The 15,150-nt window shown below is 39.9% G+C and overlaps 1 protein-coding gene across 1 annotated transcript in view; it reads left to right on the forward strand.

The window, feature by feature from the left end:
• The window catches only part of FER1L6 (fer-1 like family member 6), a 66,728-nt gene extending 53,248 nt beyond the window's left edge, over positions 1-13,480 (forward strand). The window contains exons 35-41 of the mRNA XM_039550254.1: positions 2,098-2,240; positions 2,850-2,938; positions 4,851-4,949; positions 6,706-6,947; positions 7,257-7,420; positions 8,612-8,712; positions 12,843-13,480. Coding sequence (XP_039406188.1) covers positions 2,098-2,240; positions 2,850-2,938; positions 4,851-4,949; positions 6,706-6,947; positions 7,257-7,420; positions 8,612-8,712; positions 12,843-13,029 — 1,025 coding nt within the window. The 3' untranslated portion in view covers positions 13,030-13,480. The remainder of the gene's footprint in view (positions 1-2,097; positions 2,241-2,849; positions 2,939-4,850; positions 4,950-6,705; positions 6,948-7,256; positions 7,421-8,611; positions 8,713-12,842) is intronic.
• Positions 13,481-15,150: the final 1,670 nt, after the last annotated feature.

Below are 15,150 nucleotides of genomic sequence, written 5' to 3' on the forward strand. Positions count from 1 at the left end.
TGGAGTGGGACAGAGTAATCAGTGAAAGGTGCCCCTGCCCATGGCAGAGGGGATGGACAAGATTGTCTTTGAACATTCCTTCCAACTCAAACCATTCTATGACTCAGTTTTATGCTTAGAATAAGGAAAAGAGATGTGAGGATGGAGCCTTTCAAGGGGAATGAAAGGAGCTGATCTTGGAGACAGTAGCAGACACTGTGGCAGTGTAAGAAAACCTCCACTCCCTTATCTGTGTTGATTTGCCTTTGACCACATTCTTCTTGGCAATTACAAAATACAGGTAACACCTTGAGTGGAAGGCTGCCAAGGAAGCACTGTTGAAGGGAGAAGAGTTGATCTATTTTGGTTTTCTTGGCCTGAAAGAGATTTTTTTACTCCAGTATTGCTGTTTGTTTTCCTCACTATCAGATGACTGAGTGTGACTACCAGCAATAGGATGTCTAAATCAAAATTTTGGTTCACTAAAATGAGCTTCAGACAAACCAATGTCAAATAAGATGATGGAAATCAGAAGCAAGGAAATATAGAACCAGATGGCAAAGACCAAAGTATTTATGTACACAAGTTTTTCAGTATTGTACAGAAATAGTTTATTGCATACAGTCTTTACATAATTTCTATCCAGATTGCTGTTCTGACAAGTACATCTGGGTCCTCATTTCCTGATGGATTTCCGTGGTGGGTCTCATTTGGATCTGTAAAACTAACAAAGACCCCAGATTTGAGCTCTAGAGGCGTACTGAAAAGGGAAAGCAGTACCATTTCCACTGTATGGGTGGAGAAAATTGCACTTATCCACCCAGCTTTAACTTGCAAGGGAAGGAATAATTTAACTTTGCTCTAGGAACAAAGAAATTAGGACAGGACAGAAGAGAGGGGAGGGAGGTGAGGGGGGAGGGGAGAGGAGAGGATAGTTCAGTTGGAACAGACCTAAGACAATCATCTAATCCAACTGCCTGTCCACTACTCCCAGGTAGTCTAGGACTACCTGTAGCCAATGGGAAGAAATATGCATCTTCAGAGGTAAAAAAAAATCTTTATAAAGGTGTCTTTGAGAGGATATAGGATATTGTAGGATAACCTGTGTCATTGTTACTGAGGCTGCCTGACTGAATAGCAGCTAGAGACCTTGATTTTTGTTGGCTAAAATAAGATGTTGGTGCACAAGAGGGAACCAAGATTCATAACCACAGGATCATCCTTCCTCAATTCCTGAGCCATTAGGGAGGTTTTAACACCTACTGTTTAAATTCCAAGTGAGTCTTTTGCCAGCTATTAGTAATTCCGACATAGCAACATGCGTAGGAAAAGTGATAACAATTTGTTGATACAAATAAATCTTAACCTTCTTCTCACTTAGGGACTTTTAATCTAGAACATATCACTTGTCAAAATTTTGGACTCCTTTTGTGTGGAGCCCACACAAAAAAGGAGGAGAGAGAAGCTCAAGAGTTCAAAGAGCTTTCTCTGCTTTCTAACATCCACCCTACTTTCAATAATAGCACTGGTCCTTCCTTGAGGTGCCATTCTCTGGGATTCTCTGGGTCTCCCTTCCAGTGGCCAAGGTGAGATGGTCAGGAGGTGAAATGTTCCTGCCCATGGACTTCAACTCTCTTCCTCTGAGGTGTGATTAAATTCTCCAAGGCAGTCTTTGCTGTTGCTATCACAAAGAAAAGAGAAGCGTAGTTAACTCCTAGGGCCTATTTACTGTTGGCTTTGTCAAATCCAAGTCTCCTTGTTTTTCACAAGCTTTAAAAATTTGCAATTTTCTGTCAAAAGAATAGTTGGCATTTTTCTTCCATCTTCCTGTTAAAAACTGCTGCTGTAGTAGTGGAATGATTTGCTGTGTTTTACAGGACTGCTGCCTGAGTGCTAATCTTCTAGTTAATCCCATGGGTCCCCTTATTTATGTGAATTAGAAGCATTTCAAAGCCCTTCTTTATTTAGCTGGAATACATAAAGCCTTCCTCTTAACTCAAGCAAATTTTTAATGAGTACCTGTAATAACTAATGAAACATACTACCAAGGGTTTCAATATTACTGATAATATTAAAATTCAGCTCTCATTGTTCTTTTTGTTTTACTCTTTCCTATAGAGGAGCCAGTCGAATCATATGAACATCTCTCCTTAAAGGTTTTACATGCTTGGGAAGAAATCCCTGGAGCTGGCTACAAACTGGTCCCAGAGCACATTGAGACTCGGCCTCTCTATCATAAGGATAAGCCAGGAATGGAACAGGTAGAGCAGCTCAGAGGTGGTGGTGGTGGTAGACCCAGGAGCAGTTTTCATTTCCTCCAGTTATTGTGGTTTCTATTTGTAACTGCAAACTGAGTTGCACCCCAGCATTGCACCAAACAACACTATCTGTAACTGAGTCAGCACCCCAGCGTTGCACCAAACACGAGACTTTGTACAGTATCAACCTGGAAATTGTTACCCATGTGTGTATACAGCCAATTACCCAAATACACAGTAATCATACAAGGTGTAACTGCAAATTTTCATTCTTTTAAATGCTTTATTAAGTTAACAAAACCTCTGCTTGTATCTAGACCTTGGTTCTCTTTTTTTCTGTTCCTCACATAATATTTTTGCATGGATTTTACCTTGAAGCTCACAATGTTTGAGCTCTATTTCAACTTCAACAAATACCTGAAAGATTGAAAGAATATGTGCATGAAAAAGATACTGTATAGAAAGTTCCTAGATTAAATCATAGTTACAGGATATTGAGCTGGTTGGTGCTTGTAGAGGAAGTGGTGATTTTGGCTGTCAGAACTACATTTAGACCTTTTACAGCCTCTGTAAAATAATTGTTACAGGGATGTTTATCTCTTTGTTTTCAAGGGTCGTGTACAGATGTGGGTTGACATGTTTCCTAATGATATGCCTCTGCCAGGACCCCCTGTGGACATTTCACCAAGAAAACCCAAAGGGTAATACTCTGTGCTTTCCTCCTACCACTGTGGCAATAACTCTTCAAAGATCAAGTCTTTCTTAAGTGTCTGGAAATAAAAAGAAAACAAACTACTAAAACAAACCTCTTCAGTCCTGAGGAAAGTTTTCTTAGGTTCATATGGCTTCAAGTCAAACAGGAGCATCTAATTTAGTTTCCTCCATTGAACAACTCAAAAAACTGTTGGTGATTTTTTCAGCAAGAGCTATCACACACCTCTTACCAAGATATCCTTTTTTATCCTTTATCCCAGTAAATAGATTGCAGGTGGCTAGAGGCAAATAATTCTGATGTTATCATCTACTTTTTGAGCTGCAAGAAGTAATTCTAGCTTCACTACCTCTTTCATTGAGATAACTTACTTGACCCTAGTTGAGCTCTTTCATCTGCTGCAATAGCATTATGCATATTGGATTTCCAGAAATTTGTTCAAGGATAAGATCAAGAAACACATAAAGCAGCAACAGATAGAAAATCTCTGTTGGGAATAGCCTTCTCTCATTTACTTATACTGCTTTACATGCAATACTGCACATAGTTCTTCAAGCTAATTGAATATTGTAAAGAAAACACAAAAATGAGAAACAGAGTTCTCAGCCCATCCTGTATTTTAGCAAGACCTTTCCTGAGAATTTAATGTCTGAAACATCATCAGTTACTACTCCTACATTATTTTATTTGACAAACAAACAAGAATCCATGTAGCAATTACTTCCTTCAGACCAGAACTTTCTATAAAACTACTTAACAACAAGCATTTTACAATCAAAAAATATTTAAAATTAATCATGCCCATAAAAAAAAATTGTTGCTGCCATTTTTATAGTCTACTACAGCAGGGGAAAATAGTGTCAAACATTAATTATGAGAAAAAACCCAGTACATGTAGACACAAGTCACACATCTTGCTGACAAATGCATATCTTCTGCAGCAAAACAGGCTCTAGCGTCTATAAAACTTCAAGCACTTTCGTGAAAATATTTCTTATTGATGATCTTTGATTGAACAAGGCTAAGGGGAAGCATTGCAGATTCAAGTTTCTTTGGCAATTGCAAAGGCTTGGTTTTCATGGAGCTCCCTAAGAGCTCCGTGACGTAGAGTATCTGGTAAGTTCTGAAGCAAATTGTTCCACACCCTGAGATTGAGGCTATTTCCAAGACAAAATATGTCATATCAGGGAAATCATATGTTGGTGTTATCAAACATGGTTTGTTTGTCTTTTTAATGTATTTTGCAGTTCATACAATGACTCAAGGAATACCTAAATCTTTCAGCATTAATTTTTTATGTCACCTGCAATATCTGTATTTCACATCAAGTTTTGAGAGCTTTGGATGGCCACCATAAATGTCTGCATATAGGGAGTGGAAAGGATGGAGAAACTTTAATTCCTTTTACTGTTGTTTCTAAAGATGATTGTACCTGCTTAAATGCAAATATCTCCAAGCAGTCCTTCTCTTCCCTTTTAATGCACTAGACTGCACAAAATGCAATGTTTTTGGGCATTTCTTCTAAAAAGCACTTCTCAGGCAGCTCTGTTCTTTATTAGCAAGCTGATCACTGTTTTGGAGACTGCTCTGACAAAGTTTTTCAGATCAACTTTGTCTTGTTCCACTGCACTATTTTTGTGAAAAGAGTTGAAAATGAACAGGCATATAAAAAGAAAGGAATTTTCCATCCCTCCAAAGCTGGCAGTGACCCTGTTGTTGTCAATCATATTCCATAAGCTGAGAGGAACCAACATCCCCACTCTATCACTAGACTCTTGTAAACAGAAGAGGCCTGAGTCTGATGCACAAATACAGTATTTCTCACTTTATAAAAGCGTGATTTGATAGAGGTTTGCAGTGCCTGACCAGAGCTTTACACACAGGCCTACTTTCTTTTTCAGGTATGAACTGAGGGTAATAATCTGGAATACAGAGGATGTAATTCTAGAAGATGAAAATATCTTTACAGGGCAAAAATCAAGTGATATCTATGTAAAAGGGTAAGTTCTTCAGCACTCGTCATCAAAATAACATGGAATATTTCATTCAAAAATCAGAGGAAAAAAAAAAAAAGGGTTGTGAGAATATTTGATAAACTATTCAGTGACCTTGGCACTTTGCTCTGAATGCCTGCCCAAATTACTCACCCATATTGGATACTGCTCCCTTTTTTCCTGTTTTATTTCCTCTGAAAATCGAGTAACTGTAAAATGACACTAGTCATTAGTTCCTTCTCAGGCAGAGATGGCACAAAACAAGCACCAAGCTCACGGTTTAGCACAGAGAGATCAAACACTTACAGGACTTGAACTGTAAGAGCTTACACAGATGCAGAGAGTTTCGACATAATCAGAGAAAGGAGCATCATAACCACATTAGAAATAAGAAAGCAGGTGCTTGCCAAGCTTTTTCTGTTAGAAATATTTTCTAACCTCATGTGGGGAGTGTGTGTGGGTGAATGACCATGGTCTTGCTGAGGAGAACATCACATGGGCACTTTTTGCTCTCCATCTCCTTCCTTTCCTGAGATTGTAGCCAGTTATTTCTTAATTCCTTGCCTGTTTTAGAACACTGCTTTGCAGTTTCTGCTTCTGAGCAGGATTTGAATGCAGGTACTAGGGAAGGCTGGGAGGAAATTACGGTATAAGTGGTAGTACAAAGTACTGAAAATCTAAGGTGCCAGACTGGTCTTAGATTTCTTGCCATTTTTCCACTACTAGAGAGTAAGTTTAATATGCCAATATGAATTGTGTGTTCAGAGCAGTAGCAGAGTAGCTTTGAGAACACGAATTCGAGGAATTAAATAGGGAGCCAGTCTTTGTGCTGAGCTGTGTGATGAGAACATCACCATCAGTGCCAGAGCAGTCTGACAGAGAAGCCAGGAGTGGGAAACTTTTTGCTTTTGTGCCTTAATGATAAAGACACAAATCTCATTATGTTCAAACAGTGCATGTGGCACTGTATCTGTCAGCAGCCATGGATTTGTACTTGGGGCAGTGCCATGTTTCAGATTGTTACCATTTTTCACAATTCCTTTTTGAAACACTGGGCTTGCAGGGGAAAAGCTCTCTTTGGATACAGCTCAAAAATGCTAATCTTTACTCAAGGTGTGATAAATCATCTACAGAACTAAAACATACCTAGCTGGATCATTACCTCAGTGGAGCTCTTCAGACGAGAAAATTATGTTTAAGAAAGCATTGTCCTTTGTACCACTGCACATCTGATATTGTGCATACTGTAGCAGAAACCAAGAGGAAATCACAAAAAACCCCGAGAGACTTCTCCAGCCATACTAACGCTATGTTTATACCTGCAAACAGCAACTAAAAAAAAAATTAGCCTCTAATACTGAGCACTGATAACAGTCTTGAGACACCGACACAGAATTTGTTAGTGTGGCAAAACATCAATACAGGATATTTAGTGCTGGATAAATGACTGATGCTGTCACCACTGCCTGTCCCAAAGAAGAGAGGTGTCCTGGCCAATAGCAAAGGGCCACCTGGTACTTTGGGGTCTGACTGAAATAAAAACCATGTCCTCACTCTCAGCTTTTGATCACCACTGATCATTACAGCAGCTTGTGTCCCAAGATGCCTGACCCAGGGCTGTTGCTGCCTGTCACAGTCCTGAACAGTGTGTTGCCTTTACTGGTTAGGGAGGAATTATGGTCAGGCCTGTAACCAAATAACAACGATTACAATTCAAGATCCCCTGGTGACACCGATGCTTTCCACTATGTGCCTGCTGTAGGTGGATAAAGGGCCTGGAAGAGGACAAACAGGAGACAGATGTACATTACAATTCCTTGACAGGAGAGGGCAACTTCAACTGGCGCTTTGTGTTCCCGTTCCACTATCTCCCAGCAGAGAAACAAATGGTGGTTACTAAAAGAGAAAACATATTTTCCTTAGAAAAGACAGAACGCAAAATACCTGCTGAGCTGGTGCTTCAGGTGTGGGATTTCGAAAGACTCTCTTCAGATGATTTCTTGGGTAAGTATGCAATGGATCTGCCTGAACTTCGTCTCACCAGTGTTTTGCAGAGGTATGCAAAAAGTGCTGTCTGAGCCCCAGCTTTTGCTTTTCTCTTTCTGAAGCACCACAGTGCTAACTTACACATTTCTTGTCAATTCAATAATTAGGAATCAGATGAGAATGCCAGGGCAATACAAATGAATGACCGACAGTACAGAGAAATGCCCGGCTGCTGCATTCCTCCGTGTATCTCATCTGGAAGCTGCTACTTGAATGTTTTTATGTCTCTCTGGTCCCTGAGTGTTGTCACATTACTTCTTTCTCCAGGCACTCTTGAATTGGACCTGAATGGGTTCCCTCGAGCAGCAAAGACAGCCAAGAGCTGTGACCTAGGCACAGTTGTGGCAGCAAGTGAAGAAAACAAGATCTCCATATTTCAGCAGAAGCGCATCAAAGGCTGGTGGCCTTTCATCAAGGCTGGGGAGCTCACAGTAAGCACCTCACTACAGATTAACAGGTTTTCTCTGGGACTGATATGCTAATTTTGGATTTTGAACAACCACCACTGGCAATCCATAGGACTCCTCCAAATGTTAGTAGTTCTCCATATATTTGGTTCAGAAAAACCCAGGCAACTGAGCACTAAAGAGTCTTTTTAGGTGCATTCAGTTCCATGGGGGGACACAAACCAAGAGCTACAAACTCATTTCCAGTAGTATAGCCCTCTAGAAATTCACCTGCTTTGGTCCTTTTTCAGGGGTTTCTCCCTCTGTCTCTAGATATTTATTGATTCTCCAAGGGTTTCCCTAAACCTCACAATTCTTTCACTTTTGTGTCTATTCCAGCAAAAAGAATGTTTTAATAAAAAGTTCCATCTTCAAGTTCATTGCCTTCTTCAGCTTGAAGCTGACTGTGTACTTTCCATGGATTTAGTGAATGAACTCCACTTCTAAATGCTGGATTTACTTATATTCTCAGCTCCAGTACAATTGATTCCCTTTCTCTCGGTCCACTCTCTTCCCTGCTTCCACCTTTACTCCTTTTATTGGCAACCTTCTTTCATCCCTGTTCCTGCTGAATCCCACCTAGTGGCCATAGATCAACACTTTAGATTAATACCATCCACAAAGGTATAGGGTAGGAAAATCACAAATATATGTAAAGCCATTTGTCTGTTTTTTATCCATCACAGATTCTATAAAGCTGATTTGATTCATCTGCTCTTAATTGTTACTGGAATCCCATGTTCCTTTTGTGAGTTGAGACCCACAGCTCAATGGCCCCAGCACTTGTGACTGGCTGAATTTCCCCCTGCAGATGGATTACATCTGGTCCACGTCAGCAACACAGTTTCTACCTCAGACATTCAGCTCTGCCAGAATGTGTGATAGGTAGAAGACATCTTCTCAGATTAATTATGTTATAATTTAGGAAGGAGAAAATATATTAATGGAAGAAAATATCTTACCTCTCTTTCCTCATGGTCCTTGAGCATAAGTCAGGAATTTGTGCATGGGTTTTCCTTTGTTCTTTCTCTTCAACAGCAAAGACTATCTTATTTTCCTTACTCAATTTCCTTTGCCCTGAACTGGTTCCATCATTTCTCAACAACAGGAATTTGCTGTGAATTAGTGATGATAATAACCCAGGATTGGATGCTTACTATTCTCTCTCTGATCCAGGGCAAGGTAGAAGCCGAGTTTCACTTGGTCACAGCAGAAGAAGCCGAGAAGAATCCAGTAGGCAAAGCTCGAAAGGAGCCCGAGCCCTTGGAAAAACCCAAGTGAGTAGAAGCATACTCATTAAAGATGCCAGGGCAGGGGCATTCAGCAGGAGATGGGGAAGGGCAGGTGTCCTCTCTGGTCTCCTAGATATTCTTCTCTTTCATGCTGCAACCTTCAGCAAGTAATTTGTCCAGCTTGTGCATGGCCTGGTGGCTGGCGCTCCTGCTGGCAGCACCTTCCAGGTTTGCTTAAATGTCTTCCTCTGGAAGCCCAAATAAATTGCATAGCTGCACATTTGTCCTCAGCTAGAATTCACACATGACCTCATTCCATAGCTGATGTGGCATGTGATAATATCTTAAATCATCACAGTTTACACATACAGCTAACATCTCAGTTTGGTCACCTATAAAGATCAGATGGATTATATTTATTATATTAATAATACAATAATTTAGGTTGGAAATTATCTTTAAGATCATTGAGTCCAACCATTAATCCAGCACTTCCAAGTCCATCACTGACTCATGTTTCTAAGCATGACATCTACACGTCTTTTAAATACCTCCAGGAATGGTGACTCCACCACTTGCCTGGGAAGCCTGTTTCAATGTCCTTTTGGTCAGTAAATTTTTCCCAATATCCAGTCTAAACCCTCCTTGGAACAACTCAAGGTCATTTCCTCTCATCCTGTCATTTGTTACTTGGGAGAAGAGACCAGTTCCCACCTGGCTATAGCCTCCTTTCAGGTGGTTGTAAAGAGCAATAAGCCTTTGTTTCTCCAGGATAAACAACTCCAGTTCCCTCAGCTGCTTCTCCCAAGACTCATGCTCCAGAGCTTTCACCGGCGTCATTGCCCTTCTTTAGACACACAAAGGCTATGACTTCAAAATTCTGTCTCTAATTTTATTTTTCTTCATACTTAAAGAATGAAGACACTTATTTTTCATCATAAGACTTTTTAATGAGGACATTTGAAGTGTTTTAACTAAGGCAAATGATCTAGAAGCAGCAGTTTATCTTTCAGTATTTGTCACATTAAAAAAATATCAGCTGAGTTTTTTGCATTCAGAAAAAAAGTACTTTTAATCTGTTTTGGCTCAAATGCTTTGTTCTACTAAAACATTTGAGCACTTTTTTAATGAGCTAGATAAAAAAATTGAGAGGAATTGATGCTATATTTCCTGCTACCAAAATTTCTAAAATTCAATTGCTAGTCATAATGGTAATTCTGTTTAATTTTGTTGGTCTGAGATATATCTCAGGATAAATATGAGAAAAGAGGAAGCAGCATAAAGGAATTATCAGGTCAGAGGTATCAGAGCATTTTTTAAAACAAGCCTTGGAAAGACTTTAGTCAATCGCTTCACTCAACACCTTTACCCAAAGGCAGGATAAGCTTTGCCTGACAGGTGTCTGCCTGAAAGACACCCAGTAATGGAAACTAAAGCACTTTTTTCAGAGGAGAGAGGAGTGGGGATAGCTCTGAAATACATGTAGTGGAAAGCAATCAGCCTAGGGAGTTTTAAGAGGGAGTGTCAAGTGTAGTAGAAAGACTACATGTCCAGAAGATTGTTGACAGGATGCACAAGGCACTGTCTCATTTTATTCTCATTTTTTGAGACCCAGCCCATGCACCCATGGCTGACTAGGGCTCCCAGTGTTTTCAGCTCAAGGGCATTTTATCTGCAAATGTGCTGCTGGGCCAAAAGATTGCCACCAGCCTGGTGGCCCCTTCTCTGCTGCACAGCCTGGAGGTGCTTTGACCCAGAAGCCACAAAACCAGTCTTCCTCCAAATCTTGCACTGAGTAATCAGTGGTTTTTGTGGTGTGAATACACAGCCAACACATGGCTCTAGTTCTACTCTATTCTTAATTGAGATGTATGCCTCAATTAAAGCAAAAGTAGGGTGGGGCTAGTGTCATTTGACACTACCCATCTCAGAAGCAAAATATTCAGGCTCCTTTTGCAGCTGCTCGTGGTACAGGTGGGGGAGTCATCCCATCTACCTACCACACATATCTTAAGATGTGAGATGGGGAAAGAGATGACTTGGCCTCCAGAAGGTCCTTCCTCTCCCCCATGCAGACAGCCCATGAATGACCAGACTGAGCACCTAGGTTTTAAAGTTAGACAAAATAAATCCTAAGGTTACTAAAGCAATATAGCATGTGAATAGTAAAAATTATTTTAGCTAGACACTCATTCACTGGAAGGAAAATAAATAGTTGAAGACATTGCAAGCCCCAGTTTCATTTAAGTTCAAAGGTATTAAAGTTTACCAGCTTGATGGCTCGGAGCATCAAGCTCAGTACCCCCAAGTGATGCAATATGTGGTTCATACATGCAGAGTAGTCACAATCAGCTGGGAGATAAAAGGTAATTGATTCTACCCTTCAAATGAGTCCTCTTCAGGAAGGAGTGGATCTCAAGGATCTTTTTGTCAGGACTTCCACGTCTCTATGCCACTACTGTAGGTTCACTCTGTTTTTTTCCTCATCACATAGGAACACCCAGGGAAGCAGACAAATTTTCTGATTGTTTTGCAAAATTCTTCTTTCTAATTAAGAAACAAAATAATTTCAAAATAAAAATTATTTTCTAGGAGCTATAGACAGTAGCAGACTCTTTAATGTACCAAAGCAAAGGTGGACAAAGATTAAATGTCTGTGAACTAGAGAGAGAAACATGCAAACGAAGAATAAGGTTCAATGAGTGTAATTTCCTCCTGGCCAGAGCACTGTGAGGTTATTCATCTCTTCATTTCTGCTGATCAAGACAGGATGCCTTTCCGGATGCAATCTATTACAATAAATGCACTACTATAACTGATAATGAATTCTATTGCCTACATTGCAAAGGAAACAAATTAAATAAGCAACAGTCTGGGTTTGTTTTTTTTTTTTTTCCCCAGCCTTTAAGGGTTATGAAAAGTCCTCAAGCAGTTGGTACATGCAGATTAAGGGTCTTGTTACTCAAGCAGTTTTATTCTTCAGAGTGTCCAGTTTTTTAATAATTCCTTTTAACCTGGAGGGCTAATCTGATGATTTATTTCTGAGTCATTTCTACCTCAGTATGAAGCTCAGTCTTTCATTAAAAGATATTCAGTTGGCCTTTTGGATTTACAGACTTTCTGTCACATTGGCATTCACTCCCACTTCCTGAATGCTGAGTTCATCAGATAACGAAGATTGCTTAAATTCCTGAAACACTGTTCTGGAGTGAGACACGGCCACAGCTTTTTGTGACCCTCAGTTAATTTCATTTTCCTTATTGCCGCACTATCTGCACAACTATGGTGACATTGGATAAGAAAGACAACCTGCCCCAGTTTTTCAGGTGTTAATGTTGCCCCACACCACTGCGTTCGTTGGGTCATCCCATCGAAAAAGCTGACAGATGCTGCCTTGGGGGCTGTTGGAGTGAGAGGCACAGTGCCCACCCAGTCAGAGGAGAGACCAGGCCAACATTTTTCCTAAGTAGAACATTGTTTTCCTCTCTGTATGCAGTCAGCTTTGTTGTACAGTGTGAAAAAACTTCTGGGTGTGGAGGAGAACACATGGGGCAACATTTGGAAAAACCTGGATTGCGGGATACAGATATTCTCCACCAGCAGAAGGAGGCTCTTTTTTATGTACACAAGCAAACCATCTGGGTTTCATTTCATCATTTCCTGTTTTCAGGAGGCCTGTTTTAAATTTCCTTCTAAAACTACACCATTTTGGGCCACATGCCAGATCTGAGCTGGCTCTGATTATTATGGAACCATGACTATCACTGTGCAATCAGATTTTTTTGTAGCAGTTCATTACCACTTTTGTGATGCTAAATTTCTTAAAATTATTAGAAAGCTTTTGTACTCAAGTTCATGATGCCTGCATTTCTTCTTTAGGGTTTATCATGATCTTGTTTTCAAATTTAAACCCTATATCATGACATAAATGGAAGTATTTATGATGTGTAAGCTGGAATTTCATTACAAGGGGTGTGTGGAGCTTGGGTTCGTGAATGGGTGGAAGTGACCCAACAGCTTGTGAAACTTGTGGACATTGCCTCTAATCTCTGTAGTGGGTTCCCAGGAGTTAAAGGTCCTTTTTAGACTCAAATATATATTTTGCAGTGGGATCATTTTGGAAAGAGATGGATCTGCCTTAACAAAAGATTTTCTTTTTCTTTCTTCCCCTTTAGCCGACCAGACACATCCTTCTCTTGGTTTGTAAATCCTTTCAAGTGTTTGTATCACCTGATCTGGAGGAATTACAAGAAGTACATCATCATTGGCATAATTCTGCTTATTCTCATTGTCTTCCTGGTTCTCTTCATCTACACACTGCCAGGTGCAATTAGTGAAAGGATAGTTATAGGAAGAGGGTAGATCATGGCTCTCATTGTAGTCAATCAAATATGAAAACTTCCACTAAAAATAAGTCAGGCAAAAAGAATTAATTAATCTGAAACATCTCATTCTTTCGAAAAAGAAAAATAACTATTCACACCAGAAACGGGAGCTCTCAGAATATTTGAACATCTTCTTTGAATGCTCATTAAGACCCATCCCTAATGTACATTATCATTAACGTACATTAATGATGTATATTAATAATGTACGTCATTACTGCTGCAGCTTTATTGACATTATTATTGAAAGTGTCATTATGTACCTAAAACTGAATTTAAGAGTAAATTCCTCAATGCAATGCAGAAACTGATTTCTCAGTCAAGTATTTATTATTACAGATGAGCGATTAAATATTAAGGTCAAAATCTTTACACAAAGGTAAATGTATAATAGTCATTGCATAGTTTTGTAATTAATTATTTTAACTGTTTTTCAATAACCTTATAATGCCATATTTTTAGATAAAAGGTATTATTAAAAGACGTCTAAAGTTAAATGGTCTCATTTGGTGTTGTGTAGAATTTATCCTGCACCTCTCAGTAAAAATGCTGTGTTCTACAAAAACATCTCACACACTCATAAATGAGCTAAGTGCCTGTGACAGGGATGTAGTAGCAGAGACTGAAAGAACCTTTTTCCAGCTGCAATTTGACAGTGCTGGTGGTCTCTGGAGGAGAGGGATCAGGAAGATGAAGACTCATCCATGGGCATTGTGGTAACAAATGATCCTTGTAGACGACAGGGAACAGGAAAAATCCTGCTGCTTGAAAAGCAAAGGCAAAGAGCAATGGAAAAGAGAAGGGCTGTAGAGCGGAACAAACCATGGAGTATTAAAGAAAACAAGGGAAAAAACCTTGCACAGTTGTCACTGTGAAAATCCTCATCCTGCTTAAGAATACATAAAATGTTGCTACCCATGTCAGGCATAAGGCAAGGCTTGATAACTCAATGACCCCACCTGGCCTTCAGATGAGTGGTTATGAATTTGAATTTAGCCATCCAAACCTCCCCCAGTGTCGACCACAGTCAGACCTGTTGTAAAGACAACCTTTGTGAAACTGCTTTCCACCATGCACCACTCATACAAAGTGTGAGCACCCTTTGCACATTTTAAAGTATCAAAAGGCAAGACAAAGAGATTCTATAAATGCTGATAATTCTGCCAAGCTCAGGGTGCAGGAATAGAAAAGCAGCACCTTGATAATTCTCAGAGGCCATTTCCAAAGGAAGCTTGTTTGGTACTGCTTGTACCTGGCCTGTTATGACTGTGCAATGAGCCTCTGTGTTCCCCTCTGGCCTACAACAAAGTAATTAGTCTGGAATCAGTCTGGAAAATAGATGTCAGTGAAACTTCCACAGGGAGGTTTTAACTTTCATATTTTTTAAATCCTGTGCTGCCTAGTGTGTAACTCTGAAGTTTCTTGTAGCCTGTTAATTTCTGCTCTCTAATGCTAGGTAGACATAACAAAGCCTCTCCAGGCCTGCTCTCCAAGGACACTCAGACTGTCCTAGGCCCAAAATGTGTAAACCAAAAGTTTCTGAAAGGAGGGCAAGCTGAGGGGAATTACATCATTAACTGGAGCTTTATTGGAGAATTTATGCTGACATGCAAATGAACCAAACTTATAAAAGTGTGAACAACTCGTGACCTGTTGTCCATCTTGGGGTCCATTTTTGCAGTAGCCTCCGGCTCCCCAGGGGTTACCTCTGGAGGCCTTTCAAATAAATACCTACCTTTATTCCCTTACTCCTGTCTAGTCTCTGTTTTTAGGTGGTCTCTCAAGGTATCAATACCTTACTTTGAAGAGCACTTTGGAGGCTTATTTTGGATGGGACAACTTGCTCTAAAAGTGCCTCTTTCTCATTCCACAGATGATAGTGGCAGATGGATAAGGCAAGGTGAAAGCATTCCATCCCCACTCCTTCCGGCAGATTGTTACTCAGTTTTTCTTCTAAATTTCATGTTCTAAGTATATAATAAATATAACTAAATTATCCAGATATGTGAGTAGATTACAACTAGACATGTGGCAAAGGACCACAGTGAATGAATTTTTCTGTTTATTTTCCGTTAGAAAGTGTATTTAATATGACCGA

This window comes from Corvus cornix, chromosome 2 (genome assembly GCF_000738735.6).
Source record: "Corvus cornix cornix isolate S_Up_H32 chromosome 2, ASM73873v5, whole genome shotgun sequence".
Lineage (NCBI taxonomy): Eukaryota > Metazoa > Chordata > Aves > Passeriformes > Corvidae > Corvus > Corvus cornix.